Source organism: Lontra canadensis, unplaced genomic scaffold, assembly GCF_010015895.1.
Source record: "Lontra canadensis isolate GAN:19392208 unplaced genomic scaffold, GSC_riverotter_1.0 scaffold1, whole genome shotgun sequence".
Lineage (NCBI taxonomy): Eukaryota > Metazoa > Chordata > Mammalia > Carnivora > Mustelidae > Lontra > Lontra canadensis.
Genome location: NW_022630995.1, coordinates 25660027 through 25682381, shown reverse-complemented (window position 1 = coordinate 25682381; position 22355 = coordinate 25660027). Strand labels below are relative to the sequence as shown.

General features: G+C 39.9%; 1 protein-coding gene across 1 annotated transcript in view; it reads right to left on the bottom strand.

The window, feature by feature from the left end:
- The window catches only part of LOC116876458 (sec1 family domain-containing protein 2-like), a 326707-nt gene that overhangs the window by 227697 nt on the left and 76655 nt on the right, over window positions 1–22355 (bottom strand). The window contains exon 2 of the mRNA XM_032873001.1: window positions 3065–3314. Coding sequence (XP_032728892.1) covers window positions 3065–3314 — 250 coding nt within the window. The remainder of the gene's footprint in view (window positions 1–3064; window positions 3315–22355) is intronic.

Here is a 22355-nt window from a genome sequence, read left to right as displayed (position 1 = left end):
AAAGAGATGGCCAAAAGTAAATTACATATTTAACATATAAAAAGAAAATATGAATTTTAAACACAGGGCAATTATTGTCAAGAGATATCATTGAAATAAGAAGAATTTAAGTTTGCCATTCCTGTTTTAAAAAGCTAGATAACCAACAGATTTCAATGACTAGAAATAATATCTTAATTTCTTAATAGCAATGCAGAAACAAAGAGAATACATGCACAAAAATAGGAAGGCATGGGGAAACACCTATAAGTAGCTATTACAGACAGAGTAAAAAGAACAGGTGGGACCAACAGTATTAACCAAATATTAATTCACTGTCTGTGAAATAAGAACATGATGGAATGGCTGAGCAAGCATGTCATAAAACAGTAAGCGTAGCAAGCGTCAGTTACAAAATATAATAAATGCAATGGTGATGGAAGTGAGCTGGTAGCAGGTTTAGAATCTCTTGTTTAAAGACCTGGGCTCCAGACCCAGAACACCTGGGTCCAAATTCTGATCCCTTCACTTTTGGGTGATGATCACATGCTTGACTTTTCAGTAGGAAAAAAAGTATTGTTTTCTTGATTCTATTAAGATTAATAAAATTATAATAGAAAAGTGGAGGTTTACTGATTAATAGCTTGCTTTCAATAATAGTTTGAAACCAAATTTCATCAGCCCCAAATTGTGCACAAGCCATAAAAGAAATTCTGCCACCCAGTAACAAGTCAGCCAAGACTAGAAACTGGAATAACATAAACCCAACACTGTGTCCAAGTTCACGGTAAAGCCAGGTTAATTTAGTTCACGACTGGCCAAGCATTTGGAAGGCAATTTGGAAGGCGATTCAATTCTTTCAGTATATAATGGAATAGCCCACCTTGTTCTACAAGATTGAGTCACTGCCACCCCAAAAACATCCTAGTGCTTTTTTTTTTTAATGATTTTATTTATTTGACAGAGATCACAAGTAGGCAGAGTGGCAGGTAGAGAGAGAGGAAGGAAAGCAGGCTCCCCGCTGAGTGGAGAGCCCGATGCGGGGCTTGATCCCAGGACCCTAAGATCATGACCTGAGCCGAAGGCAGAGGCTTTAATCCACTGAGCCACCCAGGCGCCCCCATCCTAGTGCTTTTTGTCTTGAGATATAAAGTTATCTCCGCAACTAATCGTAAACATAAACCCTACTTCTCAGAACATTTGACTTTCCAACGTACTTAGTAGGGGTATGTCTGTGGCCAAGTAAAAGCCTATCTTCGGAAATAAAGTCCTTTTGATGTCCATAGAAGTGGAGCGACACATAGGTATTCCACTGGCTAAGTTCTCTTACGCCACATTTAAGTAGCACCTCTTACCCACCCTATTTAAACTGTGCATCCAAAGTTAATGTAGGTAGGAATGTATACTTCCTATTACAAAATAAGATGTCTCTAAAAATTTTAAATATACTAACATTTCTACAAATCCTTATTTTTACACTTCATTTGCTAAACTTACTAATTTCCTTACATCAACATGAATGTACAGAAGTGTTTTTAAATGTGAAATCACATTTAAAAGGAAGAGAATGCAACATCCTAAGCAATCATAAATAGAGAAAGTAATAAAGAGTGAAATGCTGGGTCAATAAACACCTTGAGCGAGTATTAAATGAATACTCTCCCAGCGTGACTTCAATTCCCAAAATAATACAGTAACACACTAACGTTACAGAAAAGCCATCCAAAGAACCGGAGCTAAAACAAACCATCTTTGTTGTCTGTTTCTGAAATTATGCATTTTAAGAATAACTTCCAATTAAATTCTCCTGGCATTCAAATTGACTTTGAATCAAATTACTGTTCAGAGTGCTGCATAAACCGTATGAAACCTTTCTAAGTCAATATTCATTTATAGCGAAACAAACACACATAGTCACATACAGAGCTGTAACTTCATGAAATGCGAGCAAATTCCACAAGTTTTCCTTAAGTAGATTTTAAGTTGGCAAAGAGGGTCTATGCTCAGCAAGGAAATATTTCATTTTTGTGGAAACTTCCTTCAGTTTCCACCTCGTCAGGGTTTCATTTTCCATAATCAAACATAGGAAAGGTCAGCTGTGAGCACGAAGGCCAGCACCATGCACGGGACACTGCGGAGGACAGGACACAGCCTCTTTCGGAGCGGTCTGGACGCTCCCCTCAGTGAGGCACGACAGGTGACAGGAGGAGGAGTTGGGAAATACATAATGCACCTCAGTGGGGCCTTCCTGACTGGAGAGGTCTGCATGTACTCCCACACACACACACGTTCATGAATGAACGGAAATAGGTATGTTTTTAGACTATTTCAGTTTTGTGTGTAAGCTTTAACAATTTCCACTCTTAAACCGATCCAGGCTCCATCCATCCCAATGGAAACAGACTTCATACAATATAGAAATAATACTGAGTTTGATAAGAAAAACACAAATGAATGTCTCTATGAGTTACATACCGGTTCTTACTAAAAGTAAAAATGGCTAGAGTGTGTGATATTTAACTATGTATTTTTCCCGATTCAGCACAGCCTCCTTTACTGGGATGTTTCAATATTATTTGGGATACTACCAATTAATGCAGATTCAAAATGAAATATGAGAAGTAAAAAGTACGAAAGTACTTCTGAAAATTGCAATTTTCGATTGTATGACACTGTACAACATCTTAGGGAAACAGTTTTGCGCGCGCGTGTGTGTGTGTGTGTGTGTGTGTTAAGTTTGAAATGACAGTCTCCAAGAAAATATGTCGACACAAATCCTTTGAATAGGTTGCACGTTTTATTTTTTTCTTAAAGATACTGTACCCTGTGAGAATCTTGCTATTTTAATGAGGCTCTAAAAATAGGAGCTGTGACCGGCAATTAGAAGACAATTTCACTACAGCTGGAAAGAAATACTACAGTGAAAACCTCTAATCCTAGGGGCTGGCTAGCATTCACCAGGCCTCATAAAATTCCAAACAACTCCAGTGAGGATGGTCTCATCCTCTTCCTAAAATGCCTTTATTTTTAAACGCTTTTCTGTATCAGTGATGTTTATGTCCTGTATTTTTTATTAAACACTCACCTGTGATTTTTTGTAGCAGAGGTGACAATTCAGACTCTTCTAGGAAGACCTGAGCCAAAGCTTTCTTCACGTTTTCCTCAGCTTCCCCCAGGTCTTTGTCCACTGTGAACTCTCCACTGACAGAATAAATATATATCAGGAGGACCAGCAGCTCTTCAGGGCTATAGTCATCATTGGTCCTCCGGTCCAAAGGTTTAATCATGGGCAGCAGCTGATTTAACACAACAGACATTGTTGACTCCCCAATGCTCTGGAATAAAAGGTGGGAATATGAAAATACGTTATTCTTATACAAAGATGTAATTAGTACCCAGTACCAGTCCAAAGACGGCTTGCAAACAAGTTTGTGATGTTCACTGACTAGATTACTTTTTATTTGTCTGCTTATTTGCTTTTTATTTGTCTGTTTCTTGTCCTGGAGAGGATGCTCCAAGAAATTTGACATCAGATTGATTGGTATGATGCAGCTTATAACACGGCTAGGGAAGTGACAGGCCCTTTTATGTTATCTTACATACTGGTTATACAAGGAAGAATCCACTAGTTTTAAAAGTGTTAAGTACTTTAGGTACCAAAAATTTTAAAATTCAAAATAAAAATGTATTTTTAAAGCAAATATGATTAAAAATAAAAACATGTCAACATCTATATAGCCAAACAAATGCTGACATTCTTTCAGAGGAATTAACCTTGAATTTTACAGTATTTTTAAAAATATTCTCCATATTGCCAAATATTAGAATAGGTTTTTTTATTCCAAAATCAAAGTTTATTTTTGTTTTCATTTTTTTCTTATTTTAATTCCAATAAAGTTAGCACACAGCGTTATATTAGTTTCAGGTGTATAATATAGTGATTCAACAATTCTATACATTACTCAGTGCTCCTGGGAAATGTACTCTTCCCTCGTGGGAAATGTACTCTTAATTCTCTTCACCTATTTCACCCATCACCCGACACATCTCCCCTCTGGTAACCATCTGTTGTCTACAGTAAAGTGTCCGTTTTTTGTTTTGTCTCTTCTTTCTTTGTTCATTTGTTTTGTTTCTTAAATTCCACAGATGAGTAAAATCATGTGGCATTTTGTCTTTCTCTGACTGAATTATTTCACTTAGCATTATACTCTCTAGGTCCAATCATGTTGTTTCGAATGGCAAGATTTGATTTTTTTTAATGGCTGAGTAATATTCCCTTGTATATACATATTACTTCTTTATTCATTCATTTATTAATGGACACTTGGTCAGTTTCCATAATTTACTGTAAATAATGCTGCAATAAACATAAGCATGCATATATCCTTTCAATTAGTGTTTTTGCATTCTTTGGGTAAATACCCAGGTGTGTGATTACTGAATCATAGGATTTTTAATTTAATTTTATTTTTAACAATTTTATTTATTTATTTATTTGACACACACACACAGAGCAAAAGCCGGAGGAGCAGCAGAGGGAGAGGGAAAACAGTGTCCCCACTGAGCAGGGAGACCAATGTGGGACTTAATCCAAGGACCCTGAGATTATGACCTGAACTGAAGGCAGCCGCTTAACTGATGAGGCACCCAGGCACCCCGGCACCCCAAGAATCATAGGATTTTTTTTTATAACAATCAACAGTCATTTCCTGCTAAACCTGGTGAGTAGAATATGGGATCAAACTGGGCAATGTCACTTAGGGTTCAAGATATATTTGGGTGAATCTGAAGGTAATTCATTTTAAAACAAAACATTTTTTTTTCCTTTTAGCTCTTCCACTAATTTCATCAGTGATATTTAGCAGAGAATTTCAAAATTCCTTGCACGCGATAACAGCCTTGCATTTCTGGAGTAACCACATAGCTTCTAAGTAACTATACTACGTCTCGTACAAATTCTGAGATTTTTCGTGAACATGTAAATCCCTATTTTAAATAATGTGCTTTATTTCACTTATAAAATAATCTTATAAAATAAAACTCAACTATTTGTATTTGTATTAAAATCAGGGGCCAAATGATCACAACTTGTAATGTTCATGTCATTCATTCAGAAGGGTTCGTTGAGTATCTACTATATTCCAGGTATTATTCTGGGTTGAGGTATACAGAAGTGAACAAAACACATCCCTTGCTGTCGTAGAGTTTATATTCTTCTTGGGCAAAAGAGACAATTAAAAAGCTAAAGATGTAAAATATACAGAATACCAGATGGTGGTAAGGGCGATGGAGAAGAATAAAGCAGGAAAGAAGGAAGATGGGATTTTAGTGTATGTGTATGCTTACGTATATCAAAATACACTATTTTAAAGAGGAAAGGCCAGGTTAAGAAGGGAGCACTGGAATTTTAAAAATGGCCTATAGAAATGCTCTCTTTGAATGAAGTTGATGGCAAGCAGCTGGATGTGATTCTGTATTGAGATGACCACCCCAAAACGAACTTTTCTAGTCAAGTCAGTTCCACACCTGGAAAAATTTGGACATATCATCTCAAGGTTAAGGTTCATTATTATTTTATTTGGTACACGAAAAACAGCTGTTACCATATATTTCCACTAAAAATCTTGGATGTTTACAATGCACCAAACAAAAACAAAATGGTAAGTCTCTGGAATAAATAGATACAGATGGAAAAGAACAGGAAGATGTTACTGTTCCATGGTGACAAGACACAATTAACCCAGTGTAAACAAACCCACTTCTCAAAAGAAATGGCTGAAACCTTTGAAGGCATCCTAGGTCTGTCCTACAGCCTCAGGAGTTTCTGGAGACAAACATTCACATATTCTCTGCTTTACAAGCTGCCAAGAGCGATTTAAAATAAAGGAGCTGTGTGGCTAGCCTGTTAGAAGTGGCACTGTGGGGGCCACAGCTTTCATTTTTTCCTTTTTACCCTATCACCAACATTTTGGATAACATTAAGCAGACTCCTTCATTGCTTCATTATATCCCATTTCTGAAAAGCAGGTATATGCTTCAAGTATCTATCCTATCAGAGCCTTAGGATTCTCTTCCCAGAGCAAAAGGATTTTTTTAAAAGGTAGTTACACAAAGTAAAACAAGGTAGAATAATCATCATAATCCTTTGAAAAGATTCAACCACTAACATCTAGCCATGAGAACATCATTTTCAAGTTGCTGATCTAAGATCCATTGCTGGAGAACAAACTCCCTCACTAACACTCTAGCAGACTTCTGTTAGCTAGGTAATGCCTGTGTACATCAATTTATGAAATTACTTTCTAATCTGCTTAAAACATTCCCAAAAGCTAATTATAGAGCTGAATACAAAGCAAAGAATACTGATCAGTCTTAAAGAGGCATGAGATATGGTGGAAATAAAAAGACTCCATTTCAAATATCCAGATTCCAAACCTGACTGTATCAGTAAGTCTCCTTAACCTTGTAGGATCCCAATAAATTCTCAGGATCTCTTTATCTCTAAAATGGCATGATCAACTACAAAATGGCTCAGTTCTTAAGCCATATTTATGTGAACATCTCCGTTTTCACTTTCTTCTCTCTCTTTTTTTTAAACATTACGTTGGTGATAGCAGGCAGTGAATCACATTTCATTGTTGGCTACACAGAAAAACATAAAAGCTCAAAAGACAAGCTTTACTGAAGAACCAAATGTAGATACAGAAATATCATAGATACATGTGTGACATGGACTGACACACATACATCTATTTCCCAGTTCTGCCACTGAGAAAATCTAGAAGTAATGACACCCTGGTATCAGCGAGCACACCCAGTGGTCAGATTGTGGTTTCTAATGTCATTCTCAAATAACAGGGATCAGGGATCCTCGGAGAAATGGCTCGTTCTAGGGATGGGCAGCGAAAATACAAGAAGAACTTGGAAGATCTTTTTGTGCCTGAAAGTAAGGAAGTCCTTAAAAAACAAAGGGATGGGGCATGTCAAAAGGACACAGGAGAAAACTGGAAGGCCTCCCAGTGGCCAAAGCTGAAGCAATTTGGGTAAGAAAACAAATAGTAATGGATTATAACCCCGAGTACAAAAAAATATGCTTTGTTCCATACTGATCTAAATAAGTGATTGCATAAATAAAAATAGATATATAGATAGATAGATAAATGTAGGAGAAGAGATACATGTTCCTTACAGAAGAATTCCAAATTAACTTATGTAGTTACCACCCCCTCCAGGAGGTAATCTCCCTACCTCTTGAGTGTGGGCTGCACATAATGACTTGCTTCTAAAAAATTGTGTATAGAAGGAGGAGGGAGGAGAATTGTACCTTAGAAGATCAAGGTTAGCATCACCAGTGATAAGGTAAATGATATCATGTGTCCCTAATATAATGTGATGGGAATGGCACTTTGCGTTTGCAGTATTTTTCTCCCAAACCCATAACCGCACAACAAAAGAAGGACACATGCTGTGATGAGCACTGGGGGTTATACGCAACTAATGAATCATGGAACACTACCTCAAAAACTAACGATGTACTATATACAGTGGCTAACTGAGTGTAATAAAATAAAATTAAACAAACAACAATAAATCCTAATTAAGGAACATTCTATAAAATGGCTAACTAGTACTCCTCAAAACTGTCAAGTCATGAAAAATGGGGAAAGACTGAAAAACTATCACACACCAGATGAGACTAATGACAAAACGTGATAGGATCCTGGATGATATCTTGGAACAGAGAAAGAGCAAGGGGGTGGGGGGCGAAGAGGGGGAGACTAGTGAAATCAGAATAAAGTCTGGAGTTTATAGTAAATAGAAATACACCAATATTGGCTTCTTAGCTTTGACAAATATATTACAGTACTGTAAGATTTTCACAATGAGGTGAGAGATATACAGAACTCTCTGTACTATCTTGACAACTTTTCTACATATCTAAAAATAATCTAAAATGAAACATTTTTTGGCAAGAGGAGAGGAGGGGAGGGAAAGGGAGAGAAAGGGAAGTTGAGGGAAGGGAAGATAATAAGAGACAAATCCAGGTACTTTTGGATCTCCAGACTCAAAATTCTGTCAAACTGAAAATTTCAGGAAAGACAATTTCAGCTGAGTATAAGAATTTCTCAAAAAGAGGAACCAAAGTAAGGGACTGACTTGGGAAGCAATGAACCTCCCATCAGTGGCAAAGGGAGGTAGGGAGATTGTCTGGCACGGATGAATGAGAGGGAATCCTACACACATTGGCTTAGAAGGCCAATTAGATCCTCCTAGTACTATTCGTAAAAGTATGACTCTAGATTGGAGGTATATCCATTTCCGATACTCTCTGCTCTAAGAACAAACTCTAAACAAGAAGAAGGAAGAGATCGGTGAGACCCTAGATTGAAATCTTTTTAAAGCTGAAAGAAAGAACTCAGGAGGAATAATAATGAGGTTATTGGAGTAAAATTATATGCCTGGGAACTGGCTGTAGCACTTAGGAGCTGTGTGACCTTGGGCAACTTAAATTAACTTCTCCGAGTCTCAGTTTCCTCACCTGCAAAATGGACAAAATCCCACAAATGTCTGAATATTAAGCAGCCCCTCAGGCACCCATTTTCGTATTGGGATGATTAGTTAAACTACTTTGTGGTTTAAAATACAGTAATCCCCACCATGGGGCAGTCTTTGTAAGGACCCAAACATAAAAGGACACACTCTTTTCTGAGGGTTGATTTTGACCTTACATTTGAGGCCGGAGAGCAATAGCTTTCACTCTGTAATGTTGTTCTCAGGATTTAATAACAGAAGTAAATCACAGAGCGTGGTCCTGGAGCATAGCCTCTGATCGATGGAAATGCCTAACAGTGATATGGCCTATGGCCCCAGGGGACCACCGGCCTGCCCAGTAGGGGTGATGAAGAGGACTGGCGGGGAACGAGAAACCTAGGAATAAGAAGTTCATGGTCTCAAAGGAGGGAGGGGCAGCCTGCCAGGATTGGATGTGACACCACATCTGGGAACTTCACTGCAAAGTGAGTCAAAGGTTAAAGGCAATATAAACATTATTAAACACTGCCATTAAGAAAGTGCACACAGAGCAAACCACAGCCGAGGCAAAAAAAAAAAAAAAAAAAAATGGCTTCTTTATAAAGTACCAGGGATTAAGTTTCTCATTCATTTTGATACAAATGCGCCAACTGGTAGGAGGTGGAAGACCAGAGCTGCGTCTAGAGTGACAGAAACTTTTTTTTTTTTTTTAATTCTGTAGTCTGGAGCTCCTGTTATTTTTGAATGAGTCCCCAGCAACGCCATACAAAAGGCTCTCTGTAAAATGCGTGTTGTCTTTAGAAAAGCCATTTGTGGGGGCTGAATTAAAACACCTCTGCGAAGTCAGAGTCAGGCTCTGTGCTGGCTATGTCCGTGGGCCCGGGGAGCCAACAGGCCACATTCGTCGTGGCTGCAGAGCAGGCCGGGCTGGCTCCGCACCTGCTCCTGTGGGATGCGGCCGGCAGTCCCTCCGTGAAACCCAAAGCCGCTCTCCCGGGCTGCAGGAGAAGCCGTCTCCGGGGCTCTTCCGCAGTCCAGCTAGGTCACGGGCTGCAGGCTCACCGGATGCTGCCAGTGAGGGCCCCCAAGAGGGTGCCGAAGGCCCTTCTACCCCCAAACATCACTGCCCCCCCCCCTTGCACTGACACCTATCACAGGCTTTAGAGTCCCACAATTGAAGCCACTCTGCTTCTTTGGGGGATGGGCGTATACAGGCAAAATGCAAAAATGGAACTTGGGGGATGTGAGAATCGTTCACTGATGCACCCATGACTTCTTCAACAGATGCTTACTGTGTACATACCAAGTGCGGGCACTGTGCTATACTCCGGGCATCCCAAGAACGAGGCAAGACACAAATCCAGGAGCTTACAGGTGAGTGGGGGCAGGAGTGAACAGTAGAGGAGATGCAGTGAGTAAATGCTTCAGTGGAAGTTCTCATCCACTGGAGAGACCGCAGAGGAGCACTGGGTCCCAGAAGGGAAGGTCCCTCAACTGAGCCTTCCGCCATCGACTAGCATCTCGGGGAGGGGCACAGCTCCGAGAAACGGCCAATGGGCGAAGATCCTTCCTTCATTCCCTCAGCAAATTTTAACACCCACTTCCTGAGAGTGTGTAGGTAGAATCATGACCCCCAAAAAAAGGCCCACACTCTAATCCCTAGAGCATGTCATAAGCAAATAGGGCAGAAGGGACTTTGCCAAGGTGATTAAGGTTATAGACCTTGCGATGGAGATTAGCCGGCATGATCTGGGCGGATTCGGTCTACTCACAGGAGTCCCTGAAGCAGAGAACCTTTACGGGCTGTGGTCAGAGGGAGATACGAAGCTTCCAGCTTTGAAGGGGAAGGAAAGGAGCTGCAAGCCAAGGAACACAGGGGCCTCCGGACTGGAAAAGTTGTGGAGATGGGTGCTCCCCTGAGCCTCCAAAAAGAAATGCAGTGCTGCCAACATCTCCATTTTTTAAAAAAGATATTATTTGTTTGAAAGAGAGCAAGCCAGCATATGAGTTATGGGGAGGGGAGGTGGTAAAGGGAGAATTAGAACAGGCTCCACTGAGCAGGGAGCCCGATGCAGGGCTCGATCTCAGGACCCTGACATCATGACCTGAGCCAAAGGCAGATGCTTAACCGACTGAGCCACCCAGGCGCCCTGCCAACTCTTCCATTTTTGTCCCATGAGACTGGTGTTAGACTTCTGACTACAGAGCTGTAAGATAGTAAACTTATATTGTTTTTACCTCTAGGTTTATTTTGATTGGCTACAACAGCAACAGGAAATTAATATAAGTGGTTTTGTGAGGAAGGGCATGACAAGTTCTGCCTCAGAGCCCAGAGCCCAGACAGAGAACCTGGTACATGGTAGGTTTCTCTCAGTACTTGCCCAATGACTAATCAAACAAACAAGAGCAAGCTTGAATAGGTGCCTCGGATGGTAGTCAGTCCATCTGTCCCACTAGGGTACAAGGTAGTGCCTTCAGGGCTGTCACAAAAAGAGAAAGCACATAGACACACCGAATCTAAATTTGTTACTTAAATTTTTCTAGAACTAGTCAGTCTAAAACCACGTGATCTCATATAAGCTAATATTCACCCACCTCAGAACAATCATATAAGACAGTGGTTTGGAAAATGTGGTGTACAAACCCAAGATCCCAGTGAGCTTTTCAAGATGTCAAAACTATTTTTATCCTGATTCTAGGACATTCTTCGCCTTTTTCACTGTGTTGACATTTGTACTGATAGTGCAAAAATAATGGTGGGTGCAGTTGCTGGTATCTTAATAGAATAAGGAGAATTGTTCCAAACTATGCTGACGGTCACTGTACTCTTTACCACTATGCTATGTATTCATAGATGGAATTTTTAAAAAGGCAGTTTCACTTAAGCATGCCATTGATGAAGCAGTAAAAATTATTAATCTCATAAAACCTCAACCTTTAAACAAGTGTCTCTTTAACATTTTGTGTAACAAAGCAGGAACTATGCATAAAGCATTTCTCCTCTATGCTAAAGCACAATGGTTATCTCATGGAAAAACATCTATGCAGTTATTTGGGTTGTGAACTGAACTAGTTATTTCTGTCATGTAAAACCACTGTTACTTGAAAGAATGACAGAGAAATTGTGATTATTAAAACTCACGTATTTGGCACACATTTTCTCAAAAATGAACAAAGTAATCTTGTTCCTTCAAGGAGAACAACTGACATATTTATTGCCAATGATAAAATTTTGGCTTTTGAGGAAAAATTCAAATTTTGGAAAACTTGTGTCTGCCACTGGCAGATGCTCTGTACTTAAACATTTTTCTGATGAGATCAATGGTGACATTAAAAATGGGATTGTTTTCAATTGCATAATGAATTATGTCAACATTTGGAAGATCTGTGTAACTCAGTGCACCAATATCTGGAAATGACCAATGTATGATGTAAGAAAATCAGGGATAGACAAAAGATCTATCCAAAATACAAGGTAGACCAGTAGATTTTAATATAAAAGAGTATAAACAGCTCACTCATATGGTTTCAGACTCCACATCACAATTTACAATTCACCCTTAAGAAATCACTCCTTGTAGAGTCTAGGTATATATCAAAAAAGAATATCTGAAAAGGCTGTCAAAATATTCTTCTCTTCTCCAACTATGTATTTGCCTGAGACTGGATTTTCTTCATAAACTTCAACCCAAACAACATATGGCAGCTTACTGAACGAGGAGGCAAACATGAGAATCCAGCTGTTTTTTACTCAGTGAGACACTAAAGAGATTTGTGAAAATATAAACAAATGCCATTCTGCCTTACTCCTTTTTGTTTTGGAAGTATAGTTATTTTTCATAAAAATATTTATGTTAGCATGTAACAGGTTTGTTATTTTTAATGAAATTAGAAATAAGTTAAAATTTTCTGTTTTAATTTCTAATACAGTAAATATCAATAATTATCGATTTAAGCATATCTATCATATCCTAAAAAGAAAGCTCATTATTTTTTACTCTTTTTTCCCCTTCTTATGGCTAAAATGCTGATAAAGTAGTGACAAGATTGCTTCAACTACGTTCTTTGAGAGGAAAGTAGAGCAACATGCTTGTTTAAATCAGAGCTTCTCGAAATGTTCTGTGCCTGTGGATTACCTGTTAAATGCAGATGCTGATTAATTAGGTTTGGGATAGGGCCTGAAGATTCCGGACTTTGTTCAAGTTCTCAGGTGATACCAATGCTGCTGGCCAGTGGATCACATTTGAGTGGCATCTGGACAGGACCACTCAACAATTTCTAGACCGCTGTGTGTATGGGAAGTGAAATATCCTCTACGTTTGTCGAAATATCCTCTACGTTTGTTGAAATATCCACTACGTTTGTTGATTCCTAATCTGGATACTAATTAATATAATTCATAAGCCCATATCTCTAGCCAAATGTCTCTCCTTTGCTCCCTACCCAGAGAGTCAAATGTCTATTGGACTTCTCCATTTATATATCACATCTGAAAATTTTTTCAGGATTTATTTATTTTAGAGAGGGAGAGAGCACAAGCGCGAGGGGCAGAGGGAGAGAGGAGATAGAGTCTTAAGCAGACTCCCTGCCAAACATGGAGCCTGATGTGGGGGCTCAATCTCATGACCCTGAAATCACAACCTGAGCTGAAACCAAGAGTCAGATGGTTAATGGACTTCACCACCTAAATGCCCCTCATCTGCAAAATTAATCCGACTTATCTAAAACTGAAATGAAGTGTTCTACTGCCAAATCCGCTCTTCATCCTGTGTACCCTACACTGCTTTGTGGTACCATTCTTCTTTCATCTGACCAACATGGAACCCTGGGCTCTACTGCAGCTCTCTCCTGTCCCAGCCACATCAAATCAGCCACTAAGTCCTCATAATTTTCTACCTCCATCTCCTCTTCTCTGTTCCTTCCTTGATGCCCTAAGTTGTAGCTACCATTATCTCCAACCATGATTTATCTCATTTTAAACCAAAGATTTAAACTCTCTAAAATTACTTTACGGTGTCTACTGCCTTCAAGATAAAGTCTTTAATATGACATGTGCAGTTTTGTTTTGTTTTGTTTTGACGTTCATAGCCCACATAACTGTTCAGCCTCATCCATCATAAATCATTTTCTTATGGGTGACATTTCAGCTTTGCTCAACTACTTGCATTTGCCTCTGGGCTTATCTCTCTGCCTAGAATGTTCTTTTCCCCATTCTCCACCTGGTTTTATCTCCTCAGTGTTATCTCCTCAGAGTGTTATCTCCTCAGAGCTTCCCTAGATGCGTTAAATGCACCTTGTGATCACATTGTGTGATGCACAATGTGATCTTGGAAAAGTCTCTATTTCCCCCCACCATGGCTTTATCACTCTGAATTGAATTACTCATATCTAGCTCCCTTTTCAGACTGAAAAATTCTTGGTGACAAGAATCATGTCTTATTCTTAAAGCTAACTCCAGTACCTAATTCACTCCTTTGAACATAGTATCAAAAACATATTTACCTCTATGATGAAGCTGCTGACACCAGAAAAAGAGAAATGAACACTTACAAAGATATAATTATAGATTATCTCATTTAATCTTCCTGATTACCCTGTAACACAGGTATTATTATTTCAGAGGCAGAAATTGAAGATGAGAAAGGTTACTTATCAAGGACAGCAGCTAGTGAGTTGTTGAACTAGGATCTGACTCAGGACTGTCTTTCTCCAGAACCTGTATCTGGCTACTATGCATTTCCTTTCCAGTGCTTTCTGGTCAGAGGGAATCCAGAGTTTACGGGGAAGGAAAATCCAGACCCTTGAGACAGAATATGATACTAGGATTCTGACTAAGAACAAATCATCAAGGGAACCCAGCAGATGAGATAAGTCACAGGTGATCTACTGACTTGCAAGCCCTTAGGATCCCCCAAAGATGTACACAAGAGGCTCCAGAACCTTATTTGAGGTTAAACACCTCTGGTAGAGGGACATGTCATTCCAGCCACAAATGTTAAGGCAGAATTTCCCAATGAGGGTGTCACCATGCCATGTCTACCTCCCACTCCAAGCCCTAGTGATAGCTGGCTAGGACCTAGGGCAGACAGACAACTGGACAAGTGGCTTCCAGTTCTGTGTAGCTGCTAACCCAGTACATCCTGTACAAACAGCATAGCTTTCTATGTGTGTCTGCAACTATGTGAAGAAAAGAAGAGGCTGCACTTTAGAGACAGGCACAAAAAGGAATCAGATGCTGAAGTCATCAAAGATGGCAGAAATGGTCTCCAGGAACAGCAGATTTAAAGACGGTAGGTTGGGGCTATGGCATGGGCTGCAGATGAGAAGCAGCAGAGTGTGGTGGATTGATGATGTGGAAGTTGTCTGGACAGGCTCAGTTCCCCATGTGAGAGAAACAGGAAGGCTTTAAGATGAGGCAAAGAAGAATGCAGATGATTCTGGGCCCCGTGGCCCACTGTTAGAACTTTTGCTTTCCTTCCCAGATGAAAGGGGTTTGGGGCAAAGGAATGGTATGATCAGATATATGTTGTAAAAGGCTATCACGCAGGGTGTGGTGAAGAGAACAGACTATGGAGGGATAAGGGTAGATACAGGGAGATAGTTGGGAAGCAATCAGGAACCCACGTGAAACTAGGGGGCTTGGTCTGCAGTAGGCACATTGCAGGCAGTATATACTGGCTGAATTTGGAAATACTTTGAAGCTAAATTCAGCACAATTTGCTGATGGGCTGGATACAGAGTGTGAGAGAAGCGACGAATCTAGAATTATTCCGAAGTCTTTGGAAGTTTTTGGAGGTTCAGAGTAAAAGGTGATTCAAAGCAGATGACAAGAGAGGACAGGCTTGGAGGAAAATGTGAGAATGGGACAGACATAAGTATTTCAGAAAGCAGGATGTCTAAGCCCAGGACAGTGAAAACGGGGACCAGAATGAATGGAAGGCTTCTGGAGTAAGCAAAATAATGGCATGAGTGATACACGAGAAAGAAGAATGTATGGGCAAGGGTTAATAGAAAGAATAGGCAGTGTAAAGTAGCCCAGAAAGTCCAACTTCAAAGTATAAATGTGTTTTCCCAAATTCATCCCTGTAAGGGGCACTTGAAAGTAGCTGGCATTCTGTGTCTATGGGACAAATGATTCCTTGGCACTGAAAAATGGTGAAGTCCTCAGCGGCAGTGAAAACAGATTCTACAAACATTCTCTCCCACTAGAAATGCCATTAGATGAAAATTATGGTGTCGTCACACAACGGAAGACTACATAGCAACTGTAAAGAATGACCCATACTCCCATAAAACAATAATATGGTTGAATCTCACAGATACAATATTGAATGAAAGAGGCCATAGAAAAAGAACATATTAGATGATCCTGTTTATGCAAAATACAAAAACCAAGGAAAACAAGTCTATGTTTTTAGAGGTCCCCATCCATTGGAAGGAGGGAGTAACTGGGAGGCAGCAAAAGTGGGGCTTCCGCAGTTGCTGGTAATATTCTGTTTCTTGATCTGGGTGCTGATTACACAGATGTCTTCAGTTAGTAAAAATTCGTTGAGCTGTACTTTTCTATATTATATTTTACTTCAAGAAAATCTTTTTAAAATGCCATTACACTTGGCCACGTTTCCCGTATCCTGGGAAGAACAGAGCTATCTACTTAGAGTTCTTATTACAGATTAGCATTTATCCAAAGCAAGAGCAGGAACATTTAAGAAGCTTAGAGGAGTTATCAAAGCATCTAATTCAGTTACACTGAACTTCGGCTAGAAGGAAAGCGAAGGCCTCGATTTCAGAGAAAGACAAAAAGAACAATTCTCAATGGCTGTTCCGTTTAAAACACACATGTGTTTTAGGAGGGATATAAACTTTTTGTGTAATGTTTCCCCCCACCATCTCCTGGGAAATGATGTTACACTGTGCTTCAAACAGAACTGCCAAGTGTAAGAGGCTGTTTTCTGTAAACAGGCCAGCTGGGCCATAAGTTGCAAGAAACGAGGGACAAACTACTCGTTCAGAAAGCAGAGCAGAACACCACTGGGAGTTGGGAACTGTGCGTCCAACAGGATCTCCAGCCATTTGTCCTTCTTGGGCCACCTTTAGTGATTTAAGAGCTCTCCTTGCCATGTTATCATCAATCAATTATAATGATTGAGCAGCCTCTAAAAACTGGAGTTTTTAAAATGCAACTATCCGTGACCTAAATTTCCTGCTGGCTCTGTTGGCCCCAGGTTAGGCCAGTTTGTCTATCATCAAGGGAGCCAATAAAAATAATAAAAACAGGTCAACGCTGGGCTTTCTGAAGCTTATATAAAAATATTCACGCTTCACCAATCAGCACCAACTCAATGTGTCCAGTCTTTGCTTGAGCTCTCAGTAAATTCTGCCTCTAATAACAAAATATTCTATAAAATGTATATATCATCTAAGAACCCATCTTTTTATTTTTCCCTTTTCTTCCTTGCTTGCCTTTCAATTTGGCTAAGCAACAATTTCGCAACTCTTAGCAGACAACTGAAATGATGTCATTTTGCTGACTCCAGCAAAGGAGTAACGTTTTGGCAAATTAGGGGATATATGAGAAGATGAAAATATAAATTTTAGCTATCTTAATGCAGAATGTGATACTGCACCTCCAAGCCTGGGATAGAATTTGACTTTCAGGATCCATAGAGCCAAATAAAGACTATCGAATGGGGAGGAGAAAGAGAAAGGTGGTGAAGGCACCAGTAAAAAGGGTCAGCCTAAAGACTGTCTGTGAAAACCAGAACAGTTATCTTAAGTACTGTTTCAAAATATTTCATATCACTTAATAGGAAGAAAAAGAAGGGCGCTGTGCTGTCCAAGGTTTCAAGCTCCCTTATAAGAGTGACCAGCAACGTGGAAATCCTATTCAGTAACAAAGCTGCATTTATGATATCCGTGACCTGCCTGCAGAAATGTGCAAGCTTGGTAGATCTGGGACAAGGTCCTAGAGCCCCCTCTCCTTGAACCATCCCAGCCAGAATCTCAGCAGGCTGGACCATCTTACTCAGAAACAGTTCTGGAACACTCTCTGCTCTGGAGGGTAAGTTTGCATAAACTCCAAAGAAGGCCTAATGCCAGAGTGGGGACCCAAAGGTACCATCATGAAGGAAGCAAATTTGACTTTAGTAGTCTCTCCTTTCTCTGACTTTGCCGCTCCTTTGCCTCTGCCAAGTATCAGAACTCACTGGCCTCCTGAGCACCAGTCAATGAGGCACTCCTCCTCTACGAAATGAATGACTGAATGGACAAACTCTTCCAAGAGAATTCTGCATTTTAAAAGAGAAGAGAGATTCTGAGAGGAAGTAAGATGACTCTACGGTTAAATTTTGGGTTCAGTGGTAGTTAGGTAGAAATTTGTCCTAGAAAGCCTTTCTGGAGCTCCTCTAATCCCATTTAACAGAAATTAACTGAAAGATAATACTATTTTTTCCTCCTCTTTTGAAAATGCAGTAATATAGTTCAGAAAGTAAACATCTCACTTCCTTAAAAGCACAAGATGACAGGGTGTAATTTTAACCTCACCTTACCCCTTACTGTAGTGAGGCATTTGACATTTCTGGGCCTCAAGTTCTTGATAGGAGGATAATACTTCACACCTCACCTCTGATTTTCAGCTCATACTTCAGACTTCCATGGAATACAATGAGATGATCACTTTATAAACTATAAAGTAGTCTATATTTGCTCTACTGTATTTATTACTATTACCTTCCTCTCCAAAACTATGCTTCTCTTTAGAAAAAGGCCTGGTATACCAGATATATTTATATACCTCCAAAGATTCAGCTGCCCACTGAGACTCGGCCACATGCTTAATGGAGGGTCTAGGCCACTGCTGCACGGCCTCACCCCCACACTGCCAACTCTTCTAGCCTTCCCTGGGGACAACACTGACATAGCTCCGTCATACCCACCACAGGGGAAGCCACACCAGCCCCAGGCCTAGGTCCAACCAACTAGTCTCATGGAGGCTCTGGCTTTTCTCATGTTCACCTAGAGGACCCTGAGAATGCCACCTGAAAATAAGGTAGTGTCACCTCTCATAAGAAACTTTAAGGCCAATGAAAGGCAAGGAGACTGGTAAGACGACAGGTAAATTCTTAGCCACTTCTTGCCTAGGAAAAATTCCAGGTTGCAATAGTGTTACATAAAGTCTTTTCAGAGTTATCTCCCATGACTGAGCAATCACCTGGGTTTCTTAAGAGCCAACAGCCAGCTCAGTGATAGGTCCCCTCGGATTTGCTTTACTTCCTTCCTTGACCCATTTTCCCTTTCCCTCACTCTTGTTGCTCTCAGATTCCACCTCCTTCCCCTTTAAAGGAATTACCAGGTTGATTTTGCCGTAAACTCTGTTTCCTAGGAAAACAGGGCAAAGGTTATTAGAGAGGCCACAAAAAAGAACTAGGTAGGCAGGGAGAAGGGTCTTGGTATCACTCAGCTGTCTGAGAGTGTATGTGCTGTTACTACAAGCATACACTTATAAAATATGGGGGATACGGGTGGCTCAGTGGGTTAAGCCTCTGCCTTCGGCTTGGGTCATGATCTCAGGGTCCTGGGATCGTGTCCCACATGGGGCTCTCTGCTCAGCAGGGAGCCTGCTTCCCCCCTCTCTCTGTCTGCCTCTCTGCCTACTTGTGATCTCTGTCTGTCAAATAAATAAATAAAATATTAAAAAAATATATGGGGGATAGAAAGTCCTGAAGAAAGGAGAAATCTCTGCCTGTGCTTATGTAATCCACGAAAAACAAACACTAAGCAGTGATTAAAAAAAAAAAGAATCCAAAAGCTGACGGAGTTTTAGTCCGAGTGATCTGGGGGGCACAATGACGTCCACGTGCCTTGCACAGACCTGCACAGCCCTATGTGATCACCAGCCTCCCTCTCTGGTTTTATCAAGGAGACTTCCTCTCCTACCCCACCCCCACTCTATCCTCCCTTCCTTCAGTTCTCTCGGCCCCACACTGATCACCATTCAGCATCTCAATTACTCCATGCCATTCTGTATCAGGGGCCTTTGCACTTGGAGTTAATCCTTGTGCTCCAAATGCTCTTTTTGGGGTCTTTTCATGGAAGAAATTCATTGAACTGATGTCACATCATTCAGGTTTCAGCTCAGCTGTCCACTTCTCAGAACCTACTTTGCTGTCTGGAGTAGCATCTTTCTGTCCCATTTTTAGCCCTAGTCACTCTTTAAGCCACTACCTGATAGTCACAGCCTTTATCATTAGCTAAGATTTTCTTAATTATTTGCTGCAAAGGTGGTCAATTAGCTTGTTAGGTAAATGAATAAACTCCTTTACATGGACTCAAAGTGTCAGATCTGCCTGTGAACACTCTGAGTGGAAGACTTAGTGTTGGACAAGTGCTGTGAAGTACTTGTTACCCAAGGAAATGACAGTAGTTCTACGAGATGTGCACTGACCCATTTGGTAACTGTTAGCCACACGCGGCTGGTGAGTACTTGGAGTGTGACCAGTCCAAGTTGAGCTGCATTCTACGTGCAGACATATGCCGTATTTTGAAGACTTATTGTAAAAAAAAAATCTATAACTCATTGACAATTTGCATTGTATCTTGCTGAAATGATAATATTTTGGATATATTTGATAAAATAAAACATATTATTAAAAGTATTTCACTCATTTCCTTTTATCTTTCAACATAGCTGTTGACAAATCATGTGGCTTACACTGTAGCTCATGCTACATTTTATTGGATAGTGCTGCTCTAGTGTTAGTGCTTTCCCCAGACTCTAAGTTCAATACCAACACCAGGGATTCAACACTTATTGAACTAGATATAATATACATTTTCACATCTCATTTCATTCCTAATGGTGAGATACTATTATCTTTATTTTACTGTCAAGGAAACTAAGGTTTAGAGATGGAGCAAATGGCCTAGAATAGGAAAGAGCATCCAGACCACAGGACAATGGACCCCCAAAGATGTTCAGGTTCTTGTCCCCAGAATTTATGAGTATGTTAACGTACAGGGCAAGAGGAACTTGAGACAGGGGGATTTTTGGATTATTCATGTACGTCCAATGTAATCACAGGGTTCTTACAAGAGGGAGCCAAAATGTCAAAGTTAGAGAAAACATATGATAAGAGGAACAAAACTAGGAGTGATGTGCTTTCAAGATGGAGAAAGGGGCCATGAGCCAAGAAATGCAGGCAGCTTCTAAAAGCTGGAAAAGGCAGGGAAATGTTTTTTTTTCCTGGAACCTTCAAAAAGAACACAGCTCTGCCAACACCTTCATTTTGGGTCTTCATTGTGTCCACCATTTTCAACCCCCAGAACTGTAATATAATAAATTTTTGTTGTTTGAAGCCACTAATTTTGTGCTATTTTGCTATAGCAGCCATTGGAAATTGACACAGAATATAATCATTAATGTAGAGTCAGGGATTTGGAACCTGGTAAGCATGAGATTGCAAACATGGTCCAGGATAAATAGTCAAAATAATAATAATGATCATAATTATAATTTTAGTATACAAATTTATCCCCAAACCAAATGAGACTTGCCTAATGAGTATATTTTAACATAAAAAATAAAGCACGGCTCAGCACCTGGGTGACTCGCTGGGTTAAGCATCAGCCAATTCTTGATTTCAGCTCAGGTCATAATCTCAGGGTTATGAGATCAATCCCTGACTTGGGCTCCATGCTGAGCCTGGAGCCTACTTAAGATTATCTCTCTCCCTCTGCTCCTCCCCTCCCCTGCACCCTCTCTCTCTAAAATATATATTTTATATAAAAAATATATATGTTTATATATATATATGTTTAACATATATATTTATGTTTATGTGATTTTTAAGGACTTTTTTAAAATGGAGACCTTTAATTGTGTTATGACATATACAGAAAATTTCTCAGATGTAAGCGTAAGGACTATTTTTTAAGAGCAGTTTTAGGTTTACAACAAAATTGAGAAGAAAGTACAGAGAATTCCCTTATATCCCCTGCCCTCAAACATGAATAGCCTCTTCCATTATCAACATCACTTATCAGAGCGGTACTTTCTTTTACCAAGAATGAATCTATGTGAGAACATCATAATCACTCAAAGCCCATAATTTACCTTAGGGTTCACTTTTGGTGTTGTACATTCCATGGGTTTGAACAAAACTATAATGAGATGTATCCATCAGTATGATATACAGAGTATTTTCACTGTCCTAAAAACCACCGTGCTCCACCTAGTCATCTCTCCCCCAACTCCCTACCCTGGCAACCAATGATTTTTTTATTTTATCGTCTCCATAATTTTGTCTTTTCTGCAATGTCATATAAATGGAATCATATAATAGGCAGTCTTTTCAGACTCGCTTCTTTCACACAGGAATATGCATTTAAGATTCCTCCAAGTCTTTTCACGGCTCAGTAGCTCTTTTTAGCATTGAATAATATTCCATTGTCTGGATGTACCACAGCTTATTTATACATTCACCCACTAAAGAACATAAAACTACCATGAATACCCATGTGCAGGTTTTTGTGTGGACGTAAGTTTCAACTTCTTTGGGTAAATACCAAGTTACATGATTTCTGGACGGCATGGCAAGAACAGGGATAGTTTTCTAGGAAACTGCTAAATTGTTTTAAAAAGGGCTGTACCCTTTTTCATTCCCACCAACAATGTGTGAGAGAGTTCCTATTGCCCCACATCCTCACCAACATTTGGTGTTGTCATTTTTCCAGATTTTGGCCATTCTAACTGATGATGCTATTTCATCATCTTTTTAATTCTCATTTCCCTGAAGACATTTGGTGTAGAGCATCTTCTCATATGCTTATATGCCATCTGTATATCA